Source organism: Bicyclus anynana, chromosome 13 (assembly GCF_947172395.1).
Source record: "Bicyclus anynana chromosome 13, ilBicAnyn1.1, whole genome shotgun sequence".
Classification (NCBI taxonomy): Eukaryota; Metazoa; Arthropoda; class Insecta; order Lepidoptera; family Nymphalidae; genus Bicyclus; species Bicyclus anynana.
This window is the reverse complement of record NC_069095.1, coordinates 15,237,523-15,265,420: the sequence shown is the minus strand read 5'-3', so window position 1 is coordinate 15,265,420 and position 27,898 is coordinate 15,237,523. Positions and strand designations below refer to the sequence as shown.

General features: G+C 39.1%; 2 protein-coding genes across 5 annotated transcripts in view; both read left to right on the top strand.

Moving 5' to 3' along the window:
• LOC112044159 (uncharacterized) overlaps positions 1 to 27,898 on the top strand; it is a 232,269-nt gene that overhangs the window by 197,424 nt on the left and 6,947 nt on the right. For 3 of the 4 annotated variants that reach the window (XM_052884902.1, XM_052884899.1, XM_052884900.1), the window contains 8 exons: positions 1,179 to 1,275; positions 6,167 to 6,532; positions 7,582 to 7,841; positions 9,696 to 9,827; positions 14,582 to 14,760; positions 15,583 to 15,722; positions 17,077 to 17,213; positions 21,107 to 21,292. In XM_052884902.1, the coding sequence (XP_052740862.1) occupies positions 1,227 to 1,275; positions 6,167 to 6,532; positions 7,582 to 7,841; positions 9,696 to 9,827; positions 14,582 to 14,760; positions 15,583 to 15,722; positions 17,077 to 17,213; positions 21,107 to 21,292 (1,449 nt within the window). In that variant the 5' untranslated portion in view covers positions 1,179 to 1,226. The remainder of the gene's footprint in view (positions 1 to 1,178; positions 1,276 to 6,166; positions 6,533 to 7,581; positions 7,842 to 9,695; positions 9,828 to 14,581; positions 14,761 to 15,582; positions 15,723 to 17,076; positions 17,214 to 21,106; positions 21,293 to 27,898) is intronic. The other variant, XM_052884901.1, reaches the window with a different exon arrangement.
• LOC112044160 (cilia- and flagella-associated protein 157) lies at positions 17,494 to 20,696 on the top strand. Its single transcript, XM_024079912.2, has one exon. The coding sequence runs from the start codon at positions 17,984 to 17,986 to the stop codon at positions 19,817 to 19,819; it is 1,836 nt and encodes a 611-aa protein (XP_023935680.1). The 5' UTR covers positions 17,494 to 17,983; the 3' UTR covers positions 19,820 to 20,696.

Sequence of the window (27,898 nt, the reverse complement as noted above, 5' to 3'; positions counted from 1 at the left end):
ATATCTGTTTGATCAACCCTTCTAGTTGGTTTCTGCTTAACTCGATTGATCACATTTTGAGGTTATTGGGTTATTGCTTCCCGTGGTCACTCCTGATGGTGAGTGATTCCAAAACGGTCTTTGGGACAACTTTTTTACTACGTTAGACCTCAGTGGTAGTCGTGTGCTCCGATATGTCTATCTGTTAGAGTAATCTCACATGAAAATTAAAAAAAAATGTATTTTGTGTTCATTCACGCTTCCCTCAAAAACTTTATACATTACAATTATTATATTATGGTTTTATTAAAAGTGGGCATATTTTTCTGAAAAGAAATTTTCATGGTTGATTACGGCTGAAAAGTTTCGAACATGAACCGGCTGGTGTTAAGCAATTCATTTAAATAATTATATATCACTTTAATTAAATTTATTTAAATAATTATATTTTGTATCACTCAGTCATCGTTTAAAGATGAAATCAACAACGTTAAACGAAATTATAATTCACAATTTGCGGATGCCGGGTCTATTGTATGGCAGAGATTGACGACCTCGGTGGCGCAGTGTTATGCGCGGTGGATTTACAAAACGGAGGTCCTGGGTTCGATCCCCGGCTGGGCAGATTGAGATTTTCTTAATTGGTCCAGGTCTGGCTGGTGGAAGGCTTCGGCCGTGGCTAGTTACCACCCTACCGGCAAAACCGTACCGCCAAGCGATTTAGCGTTCCGGTACGATGCCGTGTAGAAACCGAAAGGGGTGTGGATTTTCATCCTCCTCCTTACAAGTTAGCCCGCTTCCATCTAAGACTACATCATCACTTACCATCAGGTGAGATTGTAGTCAAGGGCTAACTTGTAAACAATAAAAAAAAAAGAGAAACTCCGAGCAAAGTTCTTAAAAAAAAGCGCTCGGTACCTACTTGTGACCAACAGGTGTGGTGTAGGGTTAAGGATACACTCCCTTATCCATCCAAGTTGGTCTCTCTGCCAAACCTGGTAAGAGCCCACCAGAAGCACCCTTTCTATTATAGAACTAAGATAATTATACAAAATACATTAATCATGTCGAAGTCATTTTACGAGATACGGAAAAATTATGTTATACCTAACCGGACGCGTTTTCTTCGATTACTTTCTGCGAACAATATATTAAGTTCGTATACTTTGGATTTATAAATTTTTGTTTGTTTGTTACAGATCAGCTACTATGATGAGCAGCAAGACTTGATGGCGCGGTGACGCAGCATGCGCCGCGCGCACCTCGCCGCTCTGCTGCGGCTGCTCATCGTCGCAGGTCGGTCTAAACCAGCAATGTACAATATTATACAACTTTTTGCTAACGGAACGAGATACAAAATTATAAAAAAAAATGCAGACGTGCCCGCCAAGCGTTTTAGGTGTCAGAAACTAATGAGAGGTATACTTAGTTTCTCTATCTCTTCCAAGTTGATACTATTCCTTACTCACCATGGATCGGTACGTTAAACTTTCTGATTAATTTCAGTTAATAATTTAAGATCTAAACTAAAGCCATGAAATAGCTCCGGTAAACTTCGTACTCCCGATGTCGATTCTTTTAAGTTTTCAGCTGTCGATTCTTTTAAGTTTTGAACGAGACTATAGATTCATTCGTTTTTATCTACATATTATAAAGTTTTACCAAGTATATTGGAAAAACTTAAATACTAAGTACTTACAATGAGAGACAAACCATTTTCTTACCTTTGAAGTTTTTGTCAAATCCACACTCTTCATAATCAAAATCCCTTACTTAAAAAACATTGCTTACCCTGACGACTAATAACCTGGATTGGATTGGTGAAGAAATTTTATAATTGTACAAATCAAAATAAAATAATAAAAAACAAGACATATCAGCAATCAATCATAATTAGACAACATAATGGAGGTTCGCCTGAACTAAATTAAACTTTTACGAAAAATAATCCATTTGAAGCATAAAGCCAATAAATATCATTAAATTTACGTGCCGTGTACCGTCAAACAATTTCCATGAAAAGGTGGAAAAGTTTAAGTAGAATTAATTATTTTTAATGGAAGCATGTTTGGTATTCTTGTAGGTGGAGGGTATTGGTCTAATTCCCCACGAGGACCAGTCGGCTTGGGGAATGTTGGGTTTTGTCTTTTATGTACTACTAGTTTATTGTCTTTCTTGTTCTGGTGGCTGACGGCTCTGTCCTATAGTTTTGGTTGAGATGAGAGTGTGCATTGCGAAAGGGAGTTTTTTTTTTTAATGGAAGCATAAATACTCTATAGCTAGAGTCAAATAAAACTTTTTCTCCTTTGTTTATCAAACGATATTCTTTTTTTTTGGTTAGTGTTGGTCGACCCCCTCACCAGGTGGACTGACGGTATCAAGCGAGTCGCAGGGATTCGCTGGATGCAGGTGGCTCAGGATCGTGATGTTTGGAAGTCCCTACAAAAGGCCTATATCCTGCAGTGGACGTCCATCGGCTGATATGATGATGATGATGATGATGTTTAGTAGATATTTACTGAGTTTGTTTACTTTTGAAAGTCTATCTAGTTCAGGATATAGTGGTTAGGTGGAAAGACGACTTATATGGTATAGTAATTATGCCTCGCGGTTTTACCCGCATAGCTCTCATTTTTGTAAAAATACAGGCATAAAATATGTCGATGACACTCACAAATAACAATAACTTATAATAATATAAATACAAATTTGTCCGCCTACATTTTGATGCGCTAGTACCCTATCTCTGGTATAAAATATCATTGAGAAACACCTACCTTTTTAGACACACATTATCTTAAATTATGAAAGCAGTGAAAATGAATATTAATATAAAGTTAGCGCCGCGGTACGTTGGCGAGGGCGTGAAACTTGGCGAATCAGTTACCTTTAATGGAGTGTGAAACAGACCCGGAGATTAATGACCTCAGGACTCTTGGGCTTTCATATTTAAGTATTTTTTAAACTTTCAAGACCCGGCGAATATAGTCTATCATCATTATCAGCCTATTTACTAGCCCAATTTATTTCCCTTTCACATGGCAGTCCAGTTTTGTAGGACCGAACCGAAGGAGAACTGCACGCTGTGTTCACATGACATATGGCAAAAATACATCACAGCAATGAGCACTGGTATTGAAATATATATGTGTGAATAAACGGAATCCCGCTTTTACTGGACTACGTATCCATTTTCTAATCTATGTATGACAAAACCTAATGGCACAATTTGACCGGATCGGAAATTTCCAGGATCCCGCATGCGGGATGCTCGTGTGAACGTTTAAACAAATTCGCCATCAAACGGGATCCTGCAGAAAATGGGATCCGGCAGAAAACGGGATCCTGCAAAAAACTGGACTGCCGTGTAAAAGGGGCGTTAGCTTAATTGCACGCTGCTCTGATCTGATGGTTGGGCTTAGGGCGATAATGTCTTACTCTGTATTTATCAGATGTTATTGAACAAAGATTTTCTACTATTGGATATGTTACGTGCCTACAAAATCACCGCAAAAAGTTAACCGAATTTAGCTACTCCAATGAGCGCACACACACATCTGTTTGTGTTAACATCACTAATTGTTTCAAAAGAACTTTTGCCATATCTTTTAAATATTAACAATTCCATTCCCCCCTAATTAGTTGGAATTCCCCCTTAAGACTGTACTTGGAGTATTAGGAGTACAACAAATTAATCCTATATCCTAGGCGTGGATAAAAATTTAACGTCACGGTGTTGAGTCCCATGGGGCTATTGAGGCGCAACCAAATTTAAAGCCCATTAAAAAATCCACGCTGAGAGTCCACGTCGAGGGCTAATTCTACTAAATAAAATTTTTCTCTGAAAATTAGATAAAGTAACAATTTTATTAAAACGCGGATTAAAACAAGCTTAGCGAATTATATTTTAATTATTCATGATCCAAAACACCTTCAGGGGAAAGCTTCTGAATCTTATTGTAAGCATTTTTACAAAACGCGCAAAATAAATTTATTTCGCAAACGAAACACCTCATCCATCTTAGCTTTTCGCTAAGGTCTGCGTGTAAGGTAAACGCGCATTGCGATTTTTCTAATCTTATATACCTATTATAAGCTCAGCGAGTTTTCGATTTTAAAAATAAAATGAAAAACGCTATGCTTTAGATTACATCTCAACTTGTTTTGTTGATAAAACTTTGAATTTTTCTCTGAATAAAATACATAGTATATTTTATTGATGTTTATGCGTACAGTAAGTACTTATTACATATACAAAATATTAAATAACGTTTTAAAAAAATATAAAAGCCATCCAAGCAAGTTTTTTAGGTTACTTTTAATAAAATTAAGTGAAGCAAATATGATTTTTTGAAAAAAAGAATAGACATAGTTATCTTCAAAAATATTAACTATTTGCTTATCTAATTAAACGAAACTCCTGTAACAGAAATTAATACGTCTTCCAATACAAACTCTAGACCTTTAGTATTTCAGTTTGGCACCTTAACCGTTTTATGAAAATCGAATGAGGCTTAAATTAATTTAATACCAGTTTGTACTGAAATAAAAACATGAAAATTCACAACTTTACACTACGACAGTGTTAGGAAAGACAATAATATGCCACGAAATAGTTGTTTGTATCACATAATGATGTAAAACATACTTTATCTCTCAGTCGATGTTAATGCCGAGTTAGCGAATAACCCATATATAAATACAAGAAATGTATTGTGCGCTTGCTTTAGTACCGGTATAAATGTCAAAACATCTTAATTTACGTAAAGACACTGAACCGAAGCGGCCGTAACAACTTGGCACGCCACTTTTCAGCGACCCTCACAACTTTCTAAGTGATTTCAAAGGGAGCTTGAGATGCTGAAGGTCTTGTCATACTGGTCGGCGAACGCGCTCGACGCTACAATAATCATGGCGGTTTTACTTCGAAAACGTAAAGACATTCGTCTGTTGTACCTAAATGAGATTTGCTTTTCCATTGTTTACGAGAAGGGAAGTTTTTAATTCAAATTCAAAACAAATGCGGAGACATATCAGTGACGTGAATAAGGTTTTTAACCAGGGCATGCACTATAATGAAAAAAATTGGAAAATTCCTAGTCCTACCATTAATTCTGTGGTTCAATATTGGTTTGTTAGTCCTTAGGGTAGGCAGTGCTTTTGTACTAGTACATCTATGAAGTGCACTGCATACAATCATACCGAAACGCTTGGAGTTACGTTTCAAAATAAACATTACTTTTAAAGTATTTTAGTAAATAGTTGTAATTATTTAGCTATACTAATAAAGGAGCAAAGATTTATTTGTTTTCTGGTCTGAAACTACTAGACCGATTTGAAAAATTCTTTTACCATTATAATCTTACATTATCAATGATGAACATACGCTGTATTTTATCCCCATATTCGTACGGGAACATGATATGCGCGGGTGAAAGTACGTGGCGTCTGCTAGTTATTTATATTTTAAAAGTGTAGTGTTATGCAAGCCACAAACAGTCAATTATTCTCACGTTTCTGAAAAGCAGAAGGTAGTACCCACGCGGCATACTATTTATGTACGCGGTAACCAACACACGATCAATTATAGTCGTGGGTGTTACAGAAACTGTGAGAGTGAGAATAATTGACCGTTTGTGGCTAGTATTATGCGTTTCTAACGCGACCAATTACGCACACATCATTCTGCTAGCGGAATGATGTGTGCTAATTGGTCGCGCTTAGGTTTTCGGCTATAGGATAGGTTTTCGAAAATCTGACCTAAGCAAAGTTAAATATACATTACTAAGAGATGAATATCTTAGCATTCCATGGATTCACTGTGCGGGTACCGGGTTCATCGCGTGGTAGAGAGAAAAACACCAAGCAAAGTCCAGGACTTGTGACTGCTGGATGTAGGGTTAAGGAATTCCTTGACGATCGATCAACATTCCCCTTCTCTGCTCGTGTTGTTCTCCCTACCTATCCAAATTTGGTAAGATCCTATTAGAGCAGCTTTGAATACTCGTTCTAATATAGAACTAGCTGCACTTCTAGAGAGGCCAAAGTCTTTAAGCAAGTTATAGAGAGATTTTGCTGGTAATCCTCTCGCACCTACTTCTTAATTGACCCAAAATCATGATAAAACCAGGAACAACACCAACAATGTCGTTATAACCAAATGAACAAGTTGTCAATTTGTTTACAGGCGGCGCCAGTTTCGTGAACCCGCACACGAACGACGATCGTCCAGACCTGAACCAAATATGGCTGGAGATCCCCACGACCCTGGTCGCGCTGGGCGGGGACGTCCACGTCTACGTCCGAGGGTCCACGGGCGCTGGCCTGCGGGTTCGCCTCGCGCGCGACGACGACGAAGGCAGGACCCTTCTGGCCACAATGCCTCTAGCGGTAGACTCCGAAAGCCGCATGACTCTCCCCTGCGGCTACTTCTCCCGGGGAGGAATCTACTACATAGACATAATCGCGAACTCTTTCCGCGACTATGACAACATAACAGTGAACGGTGTGAAAGTGAAACGGGACTTGAGCGGTGGTAGTATTATTGAAACAGGTAAGTGAGTGGCGGACAGCGAAACAGTGTTTTTCAGATAGCGTGGGTACGGTGACAGTCGCCTGTATGACGTTCATAATATCTACTTTTAGCAGACTCAGAAGTGTTTGCAAAAATAAGAAAACTAATGTCGAACAAAGGTTATGATTCACAACATTTGTCAGGACAACTTAATTAACATATCAAACAAACCAAAATAAGACCCTAGAATGGCAGAGAATGACCTTGAGTGAAGTCACGCACTTGTGAACGTTGTGTGTACGGTTAAAGGACCCTTTGACTGTTAACAAACTCTCCCCTTTTCCAGTCAAGTCACTCCCCCCGCCTATCCAAGTAACCTATAAAGAATTACACAACAAGAGATGTGGACTGCTCGAACGCCACGAGCACACTGAAGCCGTCCGTACCGTTGCAACGCGGCGATAAGAGTACTATTATTGTTAATTGCGGCAAACTTTCAAGAGTGAAACGAACTGTCACCCGCACCATCCTATATGAAACGAACTGTAGTTCACAAGATAGCCCTAATTTTTTAACCCCCGTGTTATATTGGTACCAATATGTTTGTTATAACATTCTACGCTAGATTTAGTGGTCAATTCTGTACATGAAATATAATTCCAAAATAACTATCAAGGGGTAATTGATCGAGACTGATGCCAAAAATGCAATCAGTATAATTTTTGTCTGTCTGTATGCTCGTTATAGAAACAAAATTACTCGACGGATTTAATGAAACTTGGTACAATTGTTCTTCATACTTCTGAGCAGTATACTTTCATCACGCTACGATCAATAGGAGCAGAGCAGTGAAGGGAAATGTTGGGAAAAAGGGAGCAGTTACTCCATTTTTACAGCGATATCTACTACTGTAAGGACTGGATTAAAGATGTCTAAATAAAACTTTGACACAAACAAAATTTGAAAAAAATACATAAAAAGTTGTAATTTTTTTTTCAAAACAATAAGTTGTGGTATGTTTTTTTGATTTTCTATTTTAATCAAGACAACCTTAAATAGCAATGTCTGAGGATGATGTGTTTTTTTAGGTGACAGCACGGTGAAGTCGTGGAAGTTTGACGTGCTCTGGCCCACCGCTAACTTGGATGTGACGCCCGAGCAAATACAGACTTACCCGGAGAGGCAAGTGACTGCGATACTCGAGTTCCCCAAAGTGGTGTGCACACCGGTTGAGTCAGGGGAAGACTTCTGGTTGGAACTGCTGTACTGTGGACACTCCAGCGGCGGTGCGGTGCTGTGTGATGGGAAGAATAGCAGCTCACATGCACAGGTCTTATATTCTGAGCAGGTAATTACCTTACCTCATTATCAACCCATATTCGGCTCACTGCTGAGCTCGAGTCTCCTCTCAGAATGAGGTTAGGATAATAGTCCACCACGCTGGCTCAATGCGGATTGGCAGACTTCACACACGCAGATAATTAAGAAAATTCTCTGGTATGCAGATTTCCTCACGATGTTTTCCTTCACCGTTTGAGACACGTGATATTTAATTTTTGAAAATGCACACAACTGAAAAGTTGGAGGTGCATGCCACGGACCGGATTCGAACCCACGCATTTAAGAAATTAAGTATCACATGTCTTAAACGGTGAAGGAAAATCATCGTGAAGAAACCTGCATACCTGATATTTTTTTACGTGAAATAAATTCTCTACGTGTGTGAAGTCTGCCAATCCGCATTTGGGGAGCGTGGTAGATTATTAGCCTAACTCCTCTCATTCCGAAAGGAGACTCGTGCTCAGCAGTGATCAATAGATATACTCGAAGTAACTTTGTAATGATCAAATTATGCCTTAAGCTAACAATTTACCTTCCCGAGTTACCTTTTACCTTTTCATCCTAGACTAGTTATTACTTAAGTAATTTTTAAGTAATGACTATCATTTAGGTGAGGTGGTAGGAAAAACTGAAGCTGGAAGAGTATTCTAAATCGTTCCAATATCGAGGATGTAAACCATTATGTACGCGACCAAGTGAGATCGACTACGTAAGGTTTTATTATAAGGTAAAAGGATGAGGATAACAATATAGCTCCAACATATATCTCTGAAATAAATCTTGTAGAATATCGACATACAGTCAACGTTTTGTCGATTTTCCTAACATATGAGTTATGCGTTAGATACCGTTTCCGAGTATCACATATAATATGTTTATTATTGTTTATGTTCACTCACACTCTGGTGATTTATTAAATCACTCGGTTAATCAGTTTCACTTAATTTAACACTGTATCTACTTATTACCACTTTATACAAGAAAAAAAGGGGTCAGTTTTTTTTTATTCTTCACAAGTTAGCTCTTGACTACAAACTCATCTGATGGTAAGTGATGATGCAATCTTAGATGGAAGCGGACTAACTTATTGTTAGGAGGATGTAAATTCACACCCTTTTCGGGTTCTACACGACATCGTACCGGAACGCAAATCGCTTGGCGGTATGTCTTTGTCGGTAGGGTGGTAACTAGCCCTAGACTAGCCAGACCTAGACCAATTAAGAAAACCTCAATCGGCCCAGCCTGGGATCAAACTCAGGACCTCCGTTTTGTAAATCCACCGCCCAGTGGATATGACTTCTGCCTCCGATTCTGGAGGGTGTGGGTTCGAATCCGGTCCGGAGCATGCACCTCCAACTTTTCAGTTGTGTGCATTATAAGAAATTAAATATCACGCGTCGTATACCATGAAGGAAAAACATCGTGAGGAAACCTGCATACCTGAGAATTTTCTTAATTCTCTGCGTGTGTGAAGTCTGCCAAGCAGCATTGGGCCAGCGTGGTGGACTATTGGCCTCACCCCTCTCATTCTAAGATGAGACTCGAGCTCATCAGTGAGCCGAATATGGGTTGATAACAACCTGGCTGGTGTTATCAACTGGCTGGTGGGAGGCTTCGACCTCGTGGCTAGTTACCACCCTACCGACAAAGACGTACCGTCAAGCGATATAGCGTTCCGGTACGATGTCGTGTAGAAACCGAAAGGGGTGTGGATTTTCATCCTCCTCCTAATAAGTTAGCCCGGTACCATCTTAGACTGCATCATCACTTACCTTGGTGTGATTGTAGTGAAGGGCTAACTTGTAAAGAATAATAAAAAAAAAACTTAAGTTGGAGTATCTGAAGGTGTTGCCATCCCCAGGTGCATGGTTTCCCCGGGCGGCGCACGATGACGCTGCGCTGCGAGCTGTTCGGCCAGGCCGGGGACTACGCGCTGACGCTGCGCCCGGCCTCGTCTGCGGGGCCCCAGGACTTGGCCGTGGCCTTCATAAAGGTACCAGCATATCTATATTTATGTGAAATTCAGTTTTTTACAAATACCGCGGGAGATTTTTCGGGCATTTTTTGTCCTGGAAACTATTACGATTGGCCTTCGGGCTAACCAACCTTGCGTGTTTTGGTATAAGTAAAACCACACGGTTGTGTATTATACTATAATGGCATAAATATTTACAATACTTAAGACCTTATATACTAAATGATTCTATACAATTACTAGATTAATTTACGTGATAATGGCTTGTGCGTACAAGTATTGGACGTGTTATGTTAAACGCGGAACATAAAGTGATGTATAAACACTTATTCTATACATGTAGTATTTCCTTGGTTTGTTTATTGATTTATATTAATTATTTATACCGCCGGTTCAGCCGTTGCAAAAATTAGTCCGTACAAATAAACATGTTCAAGACAGAGAGATAAAAAATCAAAAAAAGCTTGTTTCCATTATGGTATCGTGTAAATAACTATAAGCACTTGTTAACACAGTTATTTCAAAACCATAGACATACTTCATTTTAATTATATTTATATGTATTCATAGCAAAATAACACAAGATTGAAGTTTAATCTTGAGCTCATTATTCAGTCTATATTTTCTTTCTATAACTTACTATCCTACTTGGCCTTGACGCTTTAATTTAATTTATTTTTGCTTTTGTACAGTTGGTAATTTTGTATGGCGCATTTTGGGTACGAAGTAGTGTGTATGCCATATTTCATCCAATTGTGATGAAACTGGGAATCTCATCTCAATCTATACTTATATTATAAAGCTGAAGAGTTTGTTTGTTTGAACGCGCTAATCTCAGGAACTACTGGTCCGATTTGAAAAATTCTTTCAGTGTTAGATAGCCCATGTCTCGGCTAGGCTAGGCTATATATCCCTGTATTGCTACGGGAATTGGACCACCAGGTGCTACGTCTGCTAGTAATATATAAAAATCCAATCCAGCATTCGAACCTACAACCATATTATACCTAATCCGCCCGCTGCCGCACATAACTGTACCAACTAGGCAATTTATGGTGCACGTTGGGTCGTAGGTAATGCTAAAGGACTTACCTACTTATGAACATGGCATGAAGCATAACTTACCCATGTTCAACACGCAAGTCCGTGAGGCTGTCACTATAAAATATTCTGTTGAAATATTTTCTCCGCCGCTGCAAACTGAATGGAGTAAAAACCCATATAATCTACATACATGAATATGGGTGGGTTTTATTTACTGTGAATCGCGTGGCCCATGCCGGCCCACTACAAAAACTTGGGTGATGTACGTTTATTTAGATTCATGGGCTTGTATGTTTATAGTTGTACAGGGTTGTCACTTTTAGATATAACTAGAAAGAAAGAAAAACGAAAGAAAACTCTTCATCATCATCATTATCAACCCATATTCAGCTTACTACTGAGCTGTCTTCTCTCAGAATGAGAACGGATTAGGCCAATAGTCAACCACACTGTCCCAATTGGCAGACTTCACACACGCAAAGAATTAAGAAAATTCTCTGGTATGCAGGTTTCCTCACGATGTTTTCCTTCACTGTTTGAGACACGTGATATTTAATTTTTTTAAATGTACACAACTGAAAGGTTGGAGGTGCATGCCCTGGATTTATATGTTATTAATTAAAATGATTACTGATAACTACCGGATGCCCGCGACTTAGCCTCATTAAATTCAGTTATTTCCAAAAAAGGCATGTTTTTTTTCTGGATAAAAATAGTTTGTATTTATCCAGGGTATAATCATTATTTAAAATTTCAGCCAAATCCATACAGTAGTTTTTGCGTGAAAGTGTAACATATTATGTCTATTCCCCATCCATATAGACTTTCGCTTTTGTAAAATTAATAAAAAACACACGTAATAGATATTTAAACGCTGGCTTTTAAGATGTGATGTAATCATTATATATTTTTAAATACAAAATATATAGACATAATTTTATTTAAGTAAGTATCATCATCTTAATCATTATAATCTTAATAGATTATTCTGCATATAAAATTCAAGAGAGGATTGCCTAAACGTGTTACTATACCAGTAGAAATGAAGTAGAAACATGCAGAATATTCGTGAGTTAGGAAACATTCCAGAACTTTCTAGAATTCCACACAAGTTTAATAATCTCCGGTGCCAACCCTGTCGCGGGCAGGGTGCAAAACCCTTTGACCGTCTGTTCATCGTAAAATATTCCATTCTTTATTTGATGTGGAACGTTTTATCGCTGTTCCGGATTACTTGTCAATCGATTCCTGTTTTACGTGAAAAGAACATAATTCATGATTTGTGTTTACGATTATTATTATGTTGTTTTATATTCAGTTCAACAATACAATAACTGGGTCGAATTTATTGTACGTTTTATGTTTTAGTTTTAGTGGATTACGAGTACCTCGTGGGTCCAGTGGTTAGCCTTTTTAGCTTCGAATCACGAGGTCGAGTTCTGGGCCAGGCTATGAAATACTGAATTTTCCTTTGTTTAAGGAATTTTTAGTAAAATTTATAAGGCCGGAGCTGGAAAGTTCGTGGTTTTTAGCACTGTAAGTTGTCGGGTATGGTTACTATAATTAATATCTGATATAGGTCGTTATAGAATTAATCATTATCACCCCAAACCCGTCAATCCACATCGAAGCAACGCGTTGGGTATGTTCTCCTTACAAATTATAAACTCCGAGCAGCTGTTAGAATTTTGTGGAAGAATGATAAGTTCAATATTTCATTGGCCGACCTAGAACTCAACTAGGACCTACGTCCGAAGCCCCTGGATTAATGTCAGCCACTGACGATCAAGTAAGCTTACATGCCTGTAGCGCATGCCGCTCGCGACTAACACACGATCAGTTTTATCTGACTTCAAACCGTAAGCGCTGCAGGCATGTGGGCATATCAGATGGTGAGTGGCTAGCGTTAGAAAATCATGTAGGTACACACATAAACTAATAATATGAGGAAATGGTTAGTACTTTGACTACAGATCTCTAAAACCCAGCCACTGTCGGTAGCGGAAAGCTCGTAAAAAATTCTGCATATAAAATTTAAGTGAAAACTTCGACAATAACTTCAAAAGGAACTTTATGTTTTCAGTAGAAACTAGAGAGAGCACTCACGACCTTAAAATTAAGGTTCTGTAACTTTACTGTCGTCCAGTAAAATATCGCAGTAGTACGATAAGCCTGCGATGGGCAGACTTACCTCACTTTAGGGAAGCTGAAAATTTGTTAGCCTATGGTGCTACTAAATACTCGCAAGTAAATACTGTAGCCATTTAAAAAGTGTGGTGACTTTGGTAGCGTATCAAGGGTCCAAACCCTCAACCGTCTAAATAAAAATCTATACATATGTGTAATCCTATGGTAGAGATCTTATTTTATTAAAATGAATAAGCAATCATATACTTTTCAAGAATAATCTTAAGTAGGTCAACGTCTGTCGGACCTGCTACTGTAATATACCAACGCGTATATCATACAGACAGTAATTTTTGAGTTACCTTATTAGATTCTCGGTTGAAGTGCAGCGAAGTTTGGTTATAATAACGTGAAGCATCGTTAGCATTATATTTAAGCTCTTCATCTTTTCCACAAGATAAAAGGCTGTGCGCTGAAGTCTTTAATGATAGCAATACATTTTGTGCAATCCTGCTTTTTGTATCCACGGCCATGGCGTTTTTCCTACAACTGGGACATATATGTTGAGCATGGGTGCATGAATGAGGGTGTAGCTCATCAGACTAAGCTTACTTTAGGGCTAGATACTCGTAGATGTGACAGCCCAGTGGATATGACCTCCGCCTTCTAATTCGGAGGGCGTGGGTTCGAATCCGGTCCAGGGCATGCACCTCCAACATTTCAGTTGTGTGCATTTAAGAAATTAAATATCACATGTCTCAAACGGTGAAGAAAAACATCGTGAGGAAACCGGCATATCAGATAATTTTCTTGATTCTCTGCGTGTGTAAAGTCTGCCAATCCGCATTGGGCCAGCGTGGTCGACTATTGGCCAAACCTCTGTCATTCTGAGAGGAGACTCGAGCTCAGCAGTGAGCTGAATATGGATTGATAATGATGAAATGATGATGAGGCTGTGCGCTAAAGTCTTTAATGATAGCCATGCATTTTCTGCAATCCTGCTTTTTGTATCCACGGCCATAGCGTTTTTCCTAAACCTGGGAAATATATGTTGAGCATGGGTGCATGAATGAGCGTGGATGAGCTATACCCTTAACAGACTAAGCTTACTTTAGAGCTAGATATTCGTAGATGTGATAGCCCAGTGGACCTCTGCCTCCTATTCCGAAGGGTGTGGGTTCGAATCCGGTCCGGGGCATGCGTCTCCAACTTTTCAGTTGTGTGCATTTTAGGAAATTGCATATCAGAGAATTTTCTTGATTTTCTGCGTGTGTCAAGTCTGCCAATCCGCATTGGGCCAGCGTGGTGGTCTATTGGACTAACCCCTGTCATTCTGAGAGGAAACTTGAGCTCAGCAGTGAGCCGAATATGGATTGATAATGATGAAATGAGGATGAGGCTGTGCGCTGAAGTTTTTAATGATATTTTCCTGCTTTTTGTATCCACGGCCATGGCGTTTTCCTACAACTGGGACATATATGTTGAGCATGGGTGCATGAATGAGCGTGGATCAGCCACACCCATAACAGACTCAGCTTACTTTAGAGCTAGATACTCGTAGATGTGTGTGTTGTCTAGATACATTTATTTATTTGTTCAAGGCGGACTGGTCGGAGCAGTTCGTGCTGAACGTGCACGGCGGGTCGGTGTTCCCGTGCGGGGACGGCGTGCGCGTGCTGTTCCAGTACCCCGAGTGCGTGCTGGAGGGCTCCGACAGAGTGCGCGTGTTCGGCCGAGACGCCGACCGGCTGCGCTACTTCGCCGAGACGAGGGTGCGGAGGTAAGGCGGACTGGTCGGGACGTAGCCATGCTGCTTGAGCAGTGCTGTGTTGCAGTCTGAAAGGTACGGTTACCGACGCAATGACAGGCACAGGCTTAACATACGATTTTGAATGCCTAGTCAGACGCCAGATCAGAAACCCAGGGAACGGGAGAGTTGAATGCGCAAACTCTTGTTGCTCACATATCAGTTAGCAAAGACGAGGACAAATGCGAGAACATGCTCCGCACAATAATGGTTCGGAGAGAAATAAGAGAAAGTTTAAGATACGAACTTATGGAGACTCTTGGTAGGACGTATTCCTTGCCCTCTCGATGAGGATGCAGAAACTCCGAGTCACTGCGATGAACATGCTACGATGGATGTGTAACGTCACATGTGACCGACAACGTAGCGAGCACATCCGCAATAGGATCAGTTTCCGTGACATCGGAGATAAGCTGCTGGAAACTTGTCTTAAGTGGTACGGCCTCGTTGCACGATGTGGGTAATAGATGTCTGAACATCGCAGCACCATTTATAAGATAGGAAATGTTAGTAGGTTCCTGCTGAATTCACTCCATCCAGCCGAGCTCGCTCCAGAAGCTTAGCAGGCCGCCCAGGTCGCCGATAGCCTCATGGAGTGTCGCTGAGGAACTAATGTGTTACGCCTCTGCAACTGAGCATAACCTGTAGCGGTGTCTCGTTTTCCTTGATTGCAGGCTCTGCACAGAGGACTGTCATACCTAGAATTGAAAGGTGTTTGTTTAGCGGACACTGGCCTGTTATTAGGCCAACTACTGTTCTCAACTTGTTAGTGCAACTTGTTAATACTGTTCCCAGGGGCCAGCACACAGCCTCGTTCGACTGCCGACTGTTCAGCGAGCGCTATCCCGAGTACTGCTTCGTGTACGTCTCGCAGGCGGTCACCGGCGCCGTGGCCGACGTGAGGATGGACTGCCTCCCCACTCTGCCTCTGTCGGGTAAGTAGCTGAGTCAGTCGCAAGAATAAGTCATGCCTGTCAATTACAGCCTTAATAGCTCAACGGTAAGAGCGGTCGGACTCATCACGATGAGTGGTGGTTCGATCCCCGCCGCGTTGGTCTATTGTCGTACCCACTCCTGGCACAGTCTTCCTGACTAGTTGGAGGGGAATGGGAATATTGACCATATTATAAAAGATATGACAAATATTCTTATTTTTTGTTTTTTAAAAAAGATGTAACTAACATTGGCTACGCCTATTTTTATCATGATAATTTTATTTGGCATATTTTTAAAGTGATATGACCATTCCCATTCCTCTTCAAAAAGTTGGAAGAGTCTGTGTTAAGAGTTGGTACGACAAAAGTCCAGCAAGCGGAATAGGAACCACGACCTCTGGGCGGTGAGTTCGGCCACTTTAGCGTTGAGCTGTTGATTTCACTTTAATAGTTTGTTACTTAGTAATCTAATATTATGAGTACCTATTTACGCGCGTTTTGTGGATGGTTAAAAAAAATATATTTTCATTTATTTTAATTAGGCTTAGTTTACAAGCACTAGATTACTACAGAACCTGTACGATTCCACACTTGCCTGGATCATTGATACACTTGCAACTTGTATAAAATTACGCAGGCCTAGCCTGGTCTATTATGGTCTTTATTATCAACCTATTGAAATGGATATAAAGTCAATTGACAAAGTATCATCTACATACTATGCGATATCCACCAGTAAGCACCAGATGACAGTCGTAATTTGTATTACAGTATGTGAATGACATTTTGTCAACTGATTTTATTTAATCTATTCTCTGTTCACACCAACAACGCTAATGTGAGAACATGCCGCAAAAATAAATTGGTTAGACCCCCCACAAAATTGACAATATATGCCAAGAGTTCTTTTTGTATGGCAATAAAAATATATAATGAACTTCCTCATAGTCTAAAAGAGATGCCCTGGTCAATATTTAAATGTAAAATTTATAAATTATTATTAAAAAAAAGTTATTATGACATTCAAGATTATTTTATGGACATGGACATTTTCTAACTTATTATTTTCTAATTGTGACATTGTATTAATTTAGATTCTTTTTTTTCTTCATTCAAATGTATTTAATTATTTAAGATAATTCATACACCAGTTATGGTAAAATGTATAAAGGCTCAATTCTATAATATGTACCATCATGTTAAACCTACATTTTCATGAATAAAATATCATTCATTCATTCATATTTTGAGGGGTTGAGAATAAAGACCCTGGTTATCTGGACCATATGGCCAGTCCCAGTGCCATGCAATATAGAACTTAAGTAGTCAGAATCTCATGACACGTTGTGGGCAGAAGGCGGCGCGGGCGGCTGGGGCGAGTGGTCGGCGTGGTCGGCGTGCCCCGCGCCCGCGCGCTGCTCCACGCGCACGAGGAGCCGCCACCGGTTCTGTGACTCGCCGCCGCCGGCCTACGGCGCTAAATTCTGTGAGGTAACTGTACCAACACGTCATTGGTGACCACGTTACTCTAAGAGGCGGCGTGGGCGGCTAGGGCGAGTGGTCAGCGTGGTCGGCGAGCCCCACGCCCACTGCCGAGCTATGGTGTGTTTCTAGAACATTTGTACAGGGTATTTATAATTTGTTAAGATACATGCATCCAACGATTACCTATAATCCGTTTAATGTCATCGGTCTACTTAGTGGGGGGGGGGGGGGTCGATCAACACTGCGCTTTGATACACTACAACTACTAAAATAAAATAATCACAACCTTAGCCATGGTGCTGATGACGTCATTAGAACGTTAAGCTCGACACATGCTCCAAGTAGCGAACTATGGCGACGTTTATCGTTATTTATACTTACAGACAATTAAATAGTGGTTCAATTAAGTAAAAAATAAACTTTCAGTCAAAGTCGTTCTTTTATAAAAAGATAAAAATATGAACGGTTATACCTACTCGTTATTAACTGAGTCAGGTCCATTTTATTGCCACAAAAATTTTTCTAGTATTAACAAACGAAAAAAAAAATTCAATTATTTTCTATTCTATTCTAATTATTAAACACCATTATACCGTACCAAATACTTTATCAACGAGAACTACTTTAAATAGAGAACGATATCGTTAGGGATCTGAGGCTTGTTATCTATGGTTGTCATGGGGGCCGTATCATAGCAACGGATACATCAATATTTCAATGTTCGATATTCATGGCGATCGTCAAAGATACTTTATAGTTTTATTTTTGCATATAATATGGCACCGAAAAAAGATAAAAGCAAGCCTAAGATTGAAGACAAAACTGCTGCAGTTTCGGAAGTAGAACGGACTTTCTTGGAATTACAAATAGCTGAATGTAACAGAAAGGTTGCCCGTCTACGAACTGCTGTAGACGAGTATGAACTAAGAAATGAAGAGCTGCAGAAAGCTTACGACAAACTTGATGAAGATAGGGCAGATATTATTGCCTACTTAAAGAAGACATTGAATTTAAAAAACGAAGAAAATGCTGAGTTAAAAGAAAAAGTAAAAGGTCTTGAAGAAACTAGGGAAATAGAAACAGCACAGTTTAAAGAAACTGTTCAGGAGTTGGAGAGAAATTTTACAGTTATGAAAGATCAGCTGACGTCCGAAAATAAACTGATGGCAGGTAAACTAAATACGTTAGAAGAGTTTAGAGCTATACGTGATGATTTAATGAGGAAGTTTGATAAACAAGAACAAGATTTTAAAGATCAAGAGATGAAGTACAAAAGAGTAATCTATGATGCAGAAAAGAAGTTCGTTATTGGTAAAGATAAACTTAAAATAGAAATGGAGGGTCAGTTATTACAATTAGCTCAAGATTTCCAGGATGCCACGGAACTAAGAATTGCAGCATCTACTCATCGAGTTATAAGAGAAAATATTGCAGTTAATAACGAATTAGATAGTATTTTAGCAACACAAGCTAAGTTAGCTGACCAAAATGAAAAATACAAAGAAAGTGAAAGAGCTGCAAAAATAGCTATGGAACTAGCCGAAGAAGAAAGAGACAAAGCTATTAACAAGAATGTTGTACAACTGAAAGTAATCGACCAGTTAACTGCGGCATTCCAAAATATTCAGAAAGAAAAAGGTTTATACGAAAAGAAAAACTTTGATTCTGATGTACTTCAAGCCAAAATTCAAAAACTAGTGAAAGAAAATGAAAATCTGTCATTGCAAGTACGTATACTCGAACAAAATTTGCACGCTCGAATGTGTGACCAAAATAAAGCTACGGTTGAAGCAAAAAAGGTAATTAAAGAGTGTGCCAAATTGAAAAAAATACTAAGAGAAGCTGGTATTGCAGTAAAGGCAGCGTTGAAGCTTGACGATTGGGCTAGCAAAGATCCTTCTAAGGAAATGATGGACAGACAAGCCTTATTGTCACGTTTGCTCGATATAATTACGCAGTATCGTGAAATACAACGAGCTGAATCTATCGATACCTTGGCATCTCTTGGCAGAGTTTACGAGGAAGGCGACCTAGGCTTCATCCCTAAGCCTATAAAGAAAAAGCCGGTATCACGATCCGCCTCTATCTTGTCTAAGGAATCTGAAGCGGAAGGAGCGCTTTCAGCAGTTTCAATAGCTTCGTCTTCACTTGGAAGCATCAAAACTATTCCAAGTATTAAACTCGTACCACCATCTACTGAGCCTCCATTGCCCGTAAAAGAAAGCATACAATCTTTTGTTACGTCAACGCAATCTAGCGTCATTTCCAGTGAGGTCGAGGAGGTGCCAGAAGCTGAGATGAGTATGGAGCAAAAATTAGAGGCCAGTAAATTAGAGATTCAGAAATCGATACTTAAAGATCTCCAATATTCACAAATGGCGTTAGCATCACATGCAAAGTTGACCATTGATAGAGCTTCAAAGTCTGTAATATTGGAAGAACCTGGTGAAGATGATGGAGAGGAGGACAAAAATGAAACTGAGGGTGATCAGAGTGAACAACCGAAACCAGAGGACGAACAACCGCTACCAGAGGATGAACCAGTGAATCCGGAAGATGCTCCCATTGAAGGAACAGAAGAACAAGAAGGAAAAGAAGAGCATGCTGATTGAGGTCTAACTAACATGTAAAATATTCTAACTGTATCGTCTAATGTAAAATGTAACTGTACTTACAGTCATTTTTAAAACGATAGTACTTAGTTGTTAATTAAAAAAAAAATGCATATTATTTTTATCTCTGACAAAATGTTTTGCTAAACTGTTTATTAATATTATATTAATATATCTATGTCCATTTAAAAGTATGTACGAGTACAAGTAGGTACATGGTTTTTTTTATATGCTAACAATTATTTCATAGAGACAAAGCTGACAAAAGTTACGTTTTATTGTCAAACAGTTTTTTAATATAAATTATTACATTACCTATTCGAAAAATTAAATTATTTTTTTTAATTACCTTTTACAATCTTCGCAAATAAATATGTATGTAATTACATACATACTTACGAGTTATATATGCGAAAGTAAGTTTATGTGTTACGCTTTCACAGTTTAATTATAAACCCGATAAAAATATGCTTGCATCAATGGAAAACTAAGTACATTATTAGCGAGTAACATGGTTATACTTTATACCCACCAGGTAGACTTACGACATCAAACAAGTCGCAGGGATGCAGGCGACTTAGGATCGTGATGTCTGAAAGTCACTACAAAAGGCCATTTCTTGCAGTGGACGTCATGAAAAATAAATAAAATAAATTTCCTTTTCCCAATGTTCCTGGATGTTTCCTAAAGTTTTGTTTTTAAAAAAATAGGCCTTTAAAAGATACGAGAGGTCTTTTTCCAATACTTTACGATTTAGGGATCCGTTTGTAAAAATTTTTGTTACGAGTCAAGTGTCCCCACCCTCTACCGGCTAAACGGTTATTTATGGATACGCAAAAAAATCCCAAAAGTAGGATTTATAATACAAGGTAAACTATAACGGCTATAAAAGCAATCGCTATTTAAAGAGCGACCAACTTAGTTGGTAATCGAAAAAACGTAGTTGGTAATCGAAAATTGCATACTAATTGCGTTGTTAATTAAAAAGATAAACTTGTAAGATAACTCAGAGTTTGTTAAAACTAGAAAGATAAAATTTAGTACGGGTATTATATTAATTTCGTCTATAAAATAGAAAAAAAACTTTTTTTTTGGGTTCCTTCCTTACATGCAATGTGAGGATGAATTTTTCATCGTCTATTTCATGGTGTGGGGTATGTTTGTGCATTATACTATAGGAGATTTAAGTGCTAACTTAATCTACGGAACCCTACTCTGCGCGTGGCCCGACACGCACTTGGCCGGTTTTTTCAAAATGTTTCCTTTAAATCCTCGTTCCTGTGTCAGGGTCAGGCGGTGGAGCTGGCTGCGTGCGAATGCAGCGCCCGACCCTGGGCGGGAGACTCGTCCATGGTGGTGGCGGAGGTGGGGTCAGGGTGCCGCTGCGGCTGCGTGCTGCACCTGGCGCCTGCGGCCAGGCTGCTGGCGGGCTCGGCCAGGGCTTGCCGAGAGAGGTCGCTTTGGCTGCTACAGGTACAAACAAATCTTCATTAAAGTCACACATTGAAAGAGAAGGCAGTAGGAGGTAAAAACAGAGAAAGCAAGGGACAGTAACAATGGTATCTCTCTCATTTGTTATTAGGCTAAATATAAGGTAAGTATGTTTAATAACTGTTATTTTCAGGTCAAAGGTTCATATTAAATTCACACTCTCACACATATTATCTTCTCGAATCAAGAGGATAAGGGCCTCATGACTGCATCACCTCGGCATCGCAACCACGAGGTTTGGATCATGACAGCTTTTGGCTTTTGGTTTTAGAGTGATTTGTTCAAATTTTTTTCTACGATAATACGAGAGTTATTTTCCTCATACACCTGGCAATTCTCTTCTATGAAAATCCTTGAGATCCTTTAAAGGTTTAACCTTTAACGGTGTTTACCTTAGTTGTCTATCGCATTTACCTACCTATTGGATTGTAAGACTTTTAGTTTTAATTATAACTTATAACTTTAGTTTTAAGTTTTCGACTATTATTACCACCATTAAATTAAATTAAATTATGACATAATCTTGACCTCTCAAAAGTGCTTGTAAACTAAACCTAATTGAAATAAATGAATTTTGACTTTGACTTTGACTTATACATTTTTAAGTATATTATCGGTAAAAAACGATTTTCAAAGTAGTTTTTCCGTTCAAATGGCACTCTTCATTCATCTAATTCCAATTTCAAAATACCAATTCGAATATCCGTATACACAGTAGCCCAATATCGGCTAGGTTCAGCTAATTCAATGCAAGCGAGTTTGCCGAGCATGCACTCAGCCGAAGTTGCCCGCAGTTTGCGTGGCCGGCTGACGTGTCATTATAAAGCGCTCAGTGTTCCCGGAACTTTGTTATTAATAATGTTTCATATATCGAACCGAAACTGACGGCGTTTTGCTGGAGTACGATGTAATGCCGTCACTTGATGTAGTTTTGTCTAAAACATTTTCAGGAGGTTCTGAAAATAGGTGTTTGTTACAGATTTGATTTGTTTGCATAGTACAAGCAAAATTTTTAAAAATTAAAGGGTCCTCAGTGCCTAAAGACGAAAGTCTTCGAACAGTGTGTCTTGTCAATGATAACCTACGAATCTGAGACTTGATCGCTATGGATATCTGAGAAGGCTCTAGAGTCACCGATAGAGCGAGCTATGCTCAGAGTATCTCTGCATGATCGAAACAGAAGCTAAAGCTGAAGTGGCAATTTGGGGCACAAGATTTTACAAGTCGATGGACGTTGGGGCCCCAAGGTACTGGGTGTGAATTACGACCCTGCATCGGAAAACGCAGTATGCGTCGATCGCACCCCAGTGCGACAAACGTGATAATATCGTGAAAAGAAATAGACAATCGCAGTACAAACGGAATTACTGCTATTCTTTCATTGCGTTGGGACGAAAGAAATGGGACTGGGTCAATTTCGCCACGATTGAACTATATTTTCCCTATTTCTCTTCACTTGGTTGCATGTTAGCACCACAGGTGGTCTGAAAACAAAAAAAAAATTAAGCGTTTATTTTGTCATTGAATAAATAGAAAATAAATTTACATGGTACCATCTAAAACGTTCTTCTTTGAAGAATACCTTTATCCTATACCCTATTGTAAGAATCTCACTACAATACGGCGTTATAAAAATAGAAGACGCTTCTAAAGTATTTTAATAGCTAATGGACGTCTGGATAGGTCGCACCTAGTCGTGACTGGGCAGATTCTTTGTCCAGGCACGCCCTTTCCCGATAGAACATGTTCCGGGGAAAATACTCCGGACAAAGCCCTGACTTGTGATTTTTATCGGCGCAAAAAAATACTAATTCACGGTCATCTGGCAGATTTCTTTTCCATATCATTGAGTTACTAGATACTAGAGACGCTGTTCCAAACACAAATCATCTTCATTTCTTTATTATCACCCCATACTCAACTCACTGCTGAGCTCGAGTTTTCTCCCAGAGTGAGAGGAGTTAGGCCAATGGTCCACCACGCTGGCCCAATGCGGATTGACAGACTTCACACAATTCTTGTAGATGTTTTTCCTTCACCGTTTGAAACACGTGAGTCTTATTTATTTTTTAAAATCTTTAACATATTAAAACCCTTAAAATCATATTGCATTAAAACAGTGGGCTAAAGATGGGCCAATATACTGGCTGATTGAAGTTATTGCTGCAGCGCTAACACTTTAGTTAAAAAGTCTACAAATAAAGTAACGCGTATAATATGTTACACGTATAATATTTTATAACGCGCATTGTTTTGTTGCGACTTAAATGTCGTAAATGTTAGGAAAAAGGACTGCGGGGGTGTGAAGTCTTGCGCACGGGCCAGAGGGAAAGACTGCGTGGGTATAAATTAGTGCACGCGGGGCATCGCTACCCCCCTCCCGGCTCTCGCGGACCATCAGTAATGTTACGAACGAATTTGCCAAGCTATAGCAAGAAACTAATAAGAAGTGTAGCGATAGCGCCGCAGTTTTACGAAGCGCAGGAGTGTTGAGTGGTGTCTTCTCTAGTACGTAGTAATATCTCAATGTTTCCTATCAATTGAAATTGCCTGAAGCCTTTCCCGAAATTGCGAGATAATTTTCTCGGTATTATTCGAAGCCTGACGACGAAATAACCATTTCAGTCGAGTTCGTTATAACAAAGTTTGATTTTTGTGAGTTTCATATTATTATGGTATCAAATTCAGAGATACTTCGTATTAGAATTCAATGGGAAATATTTTTTAAGAGAAATCCTTCCGCCGTAAAGGTTGTGATAGGGATAGGTAGACCAAAGGACTCATGACCATCAGTGTTTAGTCTTGCTCCTTAATCATGATGTTATTTAGCCTTCGAAATTTAGGCTACTATTATATCTATTATAATTAATAATTATAGGCTAATTGCAGTTTTATAGTTAAAGGAAATTTATAAACAAAGGTTGTGATTCTAGGTAAATTAATGAGTGTGAAGGAAATCCAAAATTCTAAATTATATTTTATTTAATGAATAAAAACATACGCAGTAACACATATACCTTGCTGCATGCACGTACCTTCATTAATGGCAACATTTTCCAGTTAGAAATATATTCAGCAATATTCTGACCGAATACGAATAAACTCGGAATTTTGGTTGCTACTGCATCAGCACTGTAAGCTAAACTGAAATTTCCTATCAGCAGCTATAAATACAATGCTGATATCTAATATTTACCTATAGTCCAAAATTATTATTATCAGTCTTCTATTGTCATGGTTTTAATAGCATTTCTAATAAAAATAAGCCATACATCTATAGCTATGCAGTTCCGGTACGATGTAAAAACCAGGATTATTCAGTTAGAAATCAGTATCTAAGACCGGTTTTTAAGAGACCATACGCTGACGCTTCACTTAAGTATTTAAGTGAAGCGTCAAGCCCTAGCTTGCTAGAAACAAAAAAATAGTATTCTCATTTCCTCTCCAACTAAGAACAGCCTGTTTAACAGTTGATGCGACAGCAATAAATAGTTCAATAGACAAAAGACGGGAAATGAACCTAGAACCATTCGTGTTTTACTAAACACTAAAGCTATTGATGCTCTTAAACCTCTCCAATATAATTCGATAAACCGTAAATTTCTTTAGCTTTCATAACCAAAATGTTAGTCGAGAATTTATCGTCGCATACATAATGCTACGCTTCGGAAACACACGATTTACATAACTTTATTCAGCAAAACTGTTAAAGTTTCTAAACTAAGGCGGATAAGCGTAACATACAAACCACATTTTATTTTCATTATTAATAACAAAATAATGGTAGGTATACACAACGGCCTCCGTGGCGCAGTGGTATGCGCGGTGGATTTACAAGACGGAGGTCCTGGGTTCGATTCCCGGCTGGGCTAAGACTTCAGCCGTAGCTAGTTACCACCCAAAGACGTACCGCCAAGTGTTCAAGTTCGGTACGATGTCGTGTAGAAACCGTAAGGGGTTTGGATTTTCATCCTTCTCTTAACAAGTTAACCCGTTTGCATATTAGATTGCATAATCACTAAAATGATGAAATTGTAGTCATGGGCTAACTTGTAAAGAATAAAAAAAATACAAATATACAAGAAAGTATAAAAGCCTCATTGGATCAGTGAATAGCTTGTGCGGCTTTGAATCATGAGGTACTGATATCGAGCCCTGTATCGGGTAATGGAGTATTGGGTTAGGGTCTCAGAAAAATCTCCTTAGTAGATAAAAGTTAGAAAGTCACCTCGATGTCTCGGTGCGATTGCCATTAGTCCTGGCGTACATTTTTATCATACTGATAGTGATCGATACAGATGCAAAACATTGTCACCCGCTTTGATATAAGCCACCATACTTGATAAAAGATCTCCTCCCGCGTTGTAGCTAATAGTCTTGTCATTATCATCATTAAAAGCCGATGGACGTCCACTGCTAGACATAGACTTCCAAACACAACGGTCTCGAGCCGCCAGCATCCAGCTGCTCCCTGCAACGCGCTTGATGTCTTTGGTCCACCTAGTGGGGAGTCGACCAACACTGCTCTTTTTGGTTCGGGTTCGCCATTGCAGCACCTTGGAACCCCAACGCCCAACGGCTCTTCGAACTGCCCTGAATATGCCCGGCCCATTGCCACTTCAGCTTCGCGACTCGCTGAGCTATGTCAGTGGCTTTGGGTCTTGGGTCTTCTACGCATTACCTTACAATACGAATAGTCTTGTAGGGACAATAAAATAGTTCTCTCAAATTCCTAACATCGGGACTGTTATTGAAAATTTATTGGAAGAATAATAACCTAAATATTTTATAACCCGACTGAGGACTCGAACCCAGGACCTCATGATCATAATTGCACAGAAAACATAATTGCCCAGTCACAAAGCTAACCAGTGGACCAATGAGGGCCGAAGCATTTTTATCTCAAAAACTTTTAATGAAATAACTTGATTTTTCCAATATCGAAGTGTATCCAAAAAGCATCGGGGGGCGGGAATTATTGTCTCCGAACTAACGCTCCGCTTCTCAAATTTACGATTTCCGTTTTCCGCAAAATGATTGAATTTTCCAGGAAGACAAACATAACAAGTCGGCGCGACGGCTTCGTTATCGGTTCCCGGCACAGAGTGGAACTTGTGATTGGTGTTGCCAGGTTTAGTGTAGTTTACTTAGGAACGAATAGTAAAAAATAAATAATAGAGTGCCAATTTATATTATCTACCACTCCATAAAATTTATATTATCTACTAAGTAATCCAAAAAAAATCCAGCCTATTTAAGAAAAATGTTAATAATTACTAACACTAATACTATTTTATTTGAGACATTCTGGATTTCAATATCAGATACGTTTAGGTAATTACTTTCTACATTGGTTTAAGTTGGTCTTGACAAATGACAAAGACTTTGACCTAACGACAAAGACTTTGACCTAATGACAAAGACTTTACACGCTAAATGATTTAGGGTTCCGATATAATGAATCCAAAAAACTGTATGAATCGTCAGTCGTCACTTATTATCATATGTCTGGCTTTGAAAAAAGAGTTATAAATATTTTGAGTTTTATTAATTAGTTGTGTAGCTACAATAAATATTATTTTCCTAGCCTGAACACTGAAAAAATAATTAAACTACACCGAAACATTATTTTTGTCGGATGGCTAACTTTTGTTATTGGTAAGTTGAAGTCGGGACATTAAAGCATTGGACCAAATTAAATAAATTAAATAGGGACGTGTCAACAAGCCCCCCAGAAAAAGGGTCATTTACCCATTCCGAGACATGGCAACACATCTTGTCAGGGCCCGTGACTGAAATTCAATTTAACTTGTTTTGTTTTGACATTTATATCTACTTTGTTATTTATCCTTATAATTGAAATCCAAATAGGGGACGAGTTTTTCATTTCCGGACGATCTGGCATTGTAATGTTAGAATTTAGCAACAATGGATATTTAATTATATTCCCTTGACACTGGAGCGGTAATGCTGACCGAAATGTAATCTATTGCCGACTTCGGTACAATTCATGTGTGTTACGATTTCATTAAAAATTCGTTAGAAAGCTACATCTTCACCCAATAATAAAGGTTATATTTTTAGCAGAAGCTTAAAAGTGGATTTAAAAAATAAGAAAACTAAGGTTGTCAGGACAACTTAATTAAAAAATCGAACTGTAACCAAAATAAGACCCTAGAATGGCAGAGGATGACCTTGAGTGAAGTCACGAACTTGTGATCGTTGTATGTAGGGTTAAGGACGTCTTTTACAGTTAACAAACACGCCCCTTATCCACTCAAGTCACTCTCCCCGCCTATCCCAAGTAACCCTTAAAGAATTACACAATAAGAAACGGCTCGAAAGCCACTAGCATACTGTAGCCGACCGTACAACGAGCACCTTAAATCGCAAGTGGTTCCCGCCAACCGATTGCAACCCCTCTCTAAATCCCTACTCTTTACGGAAACAAGTCGCGCACCTAGCGTCGGCACGAGCCAACACGAGATCGAGCGACGTCATGTCCGTCTCAGACTACTATTTCCTACAATATTTTATTTCCATGTTATGAATGGAAAGTACGCGGACAAAACCGTGGGGCATCTGGTA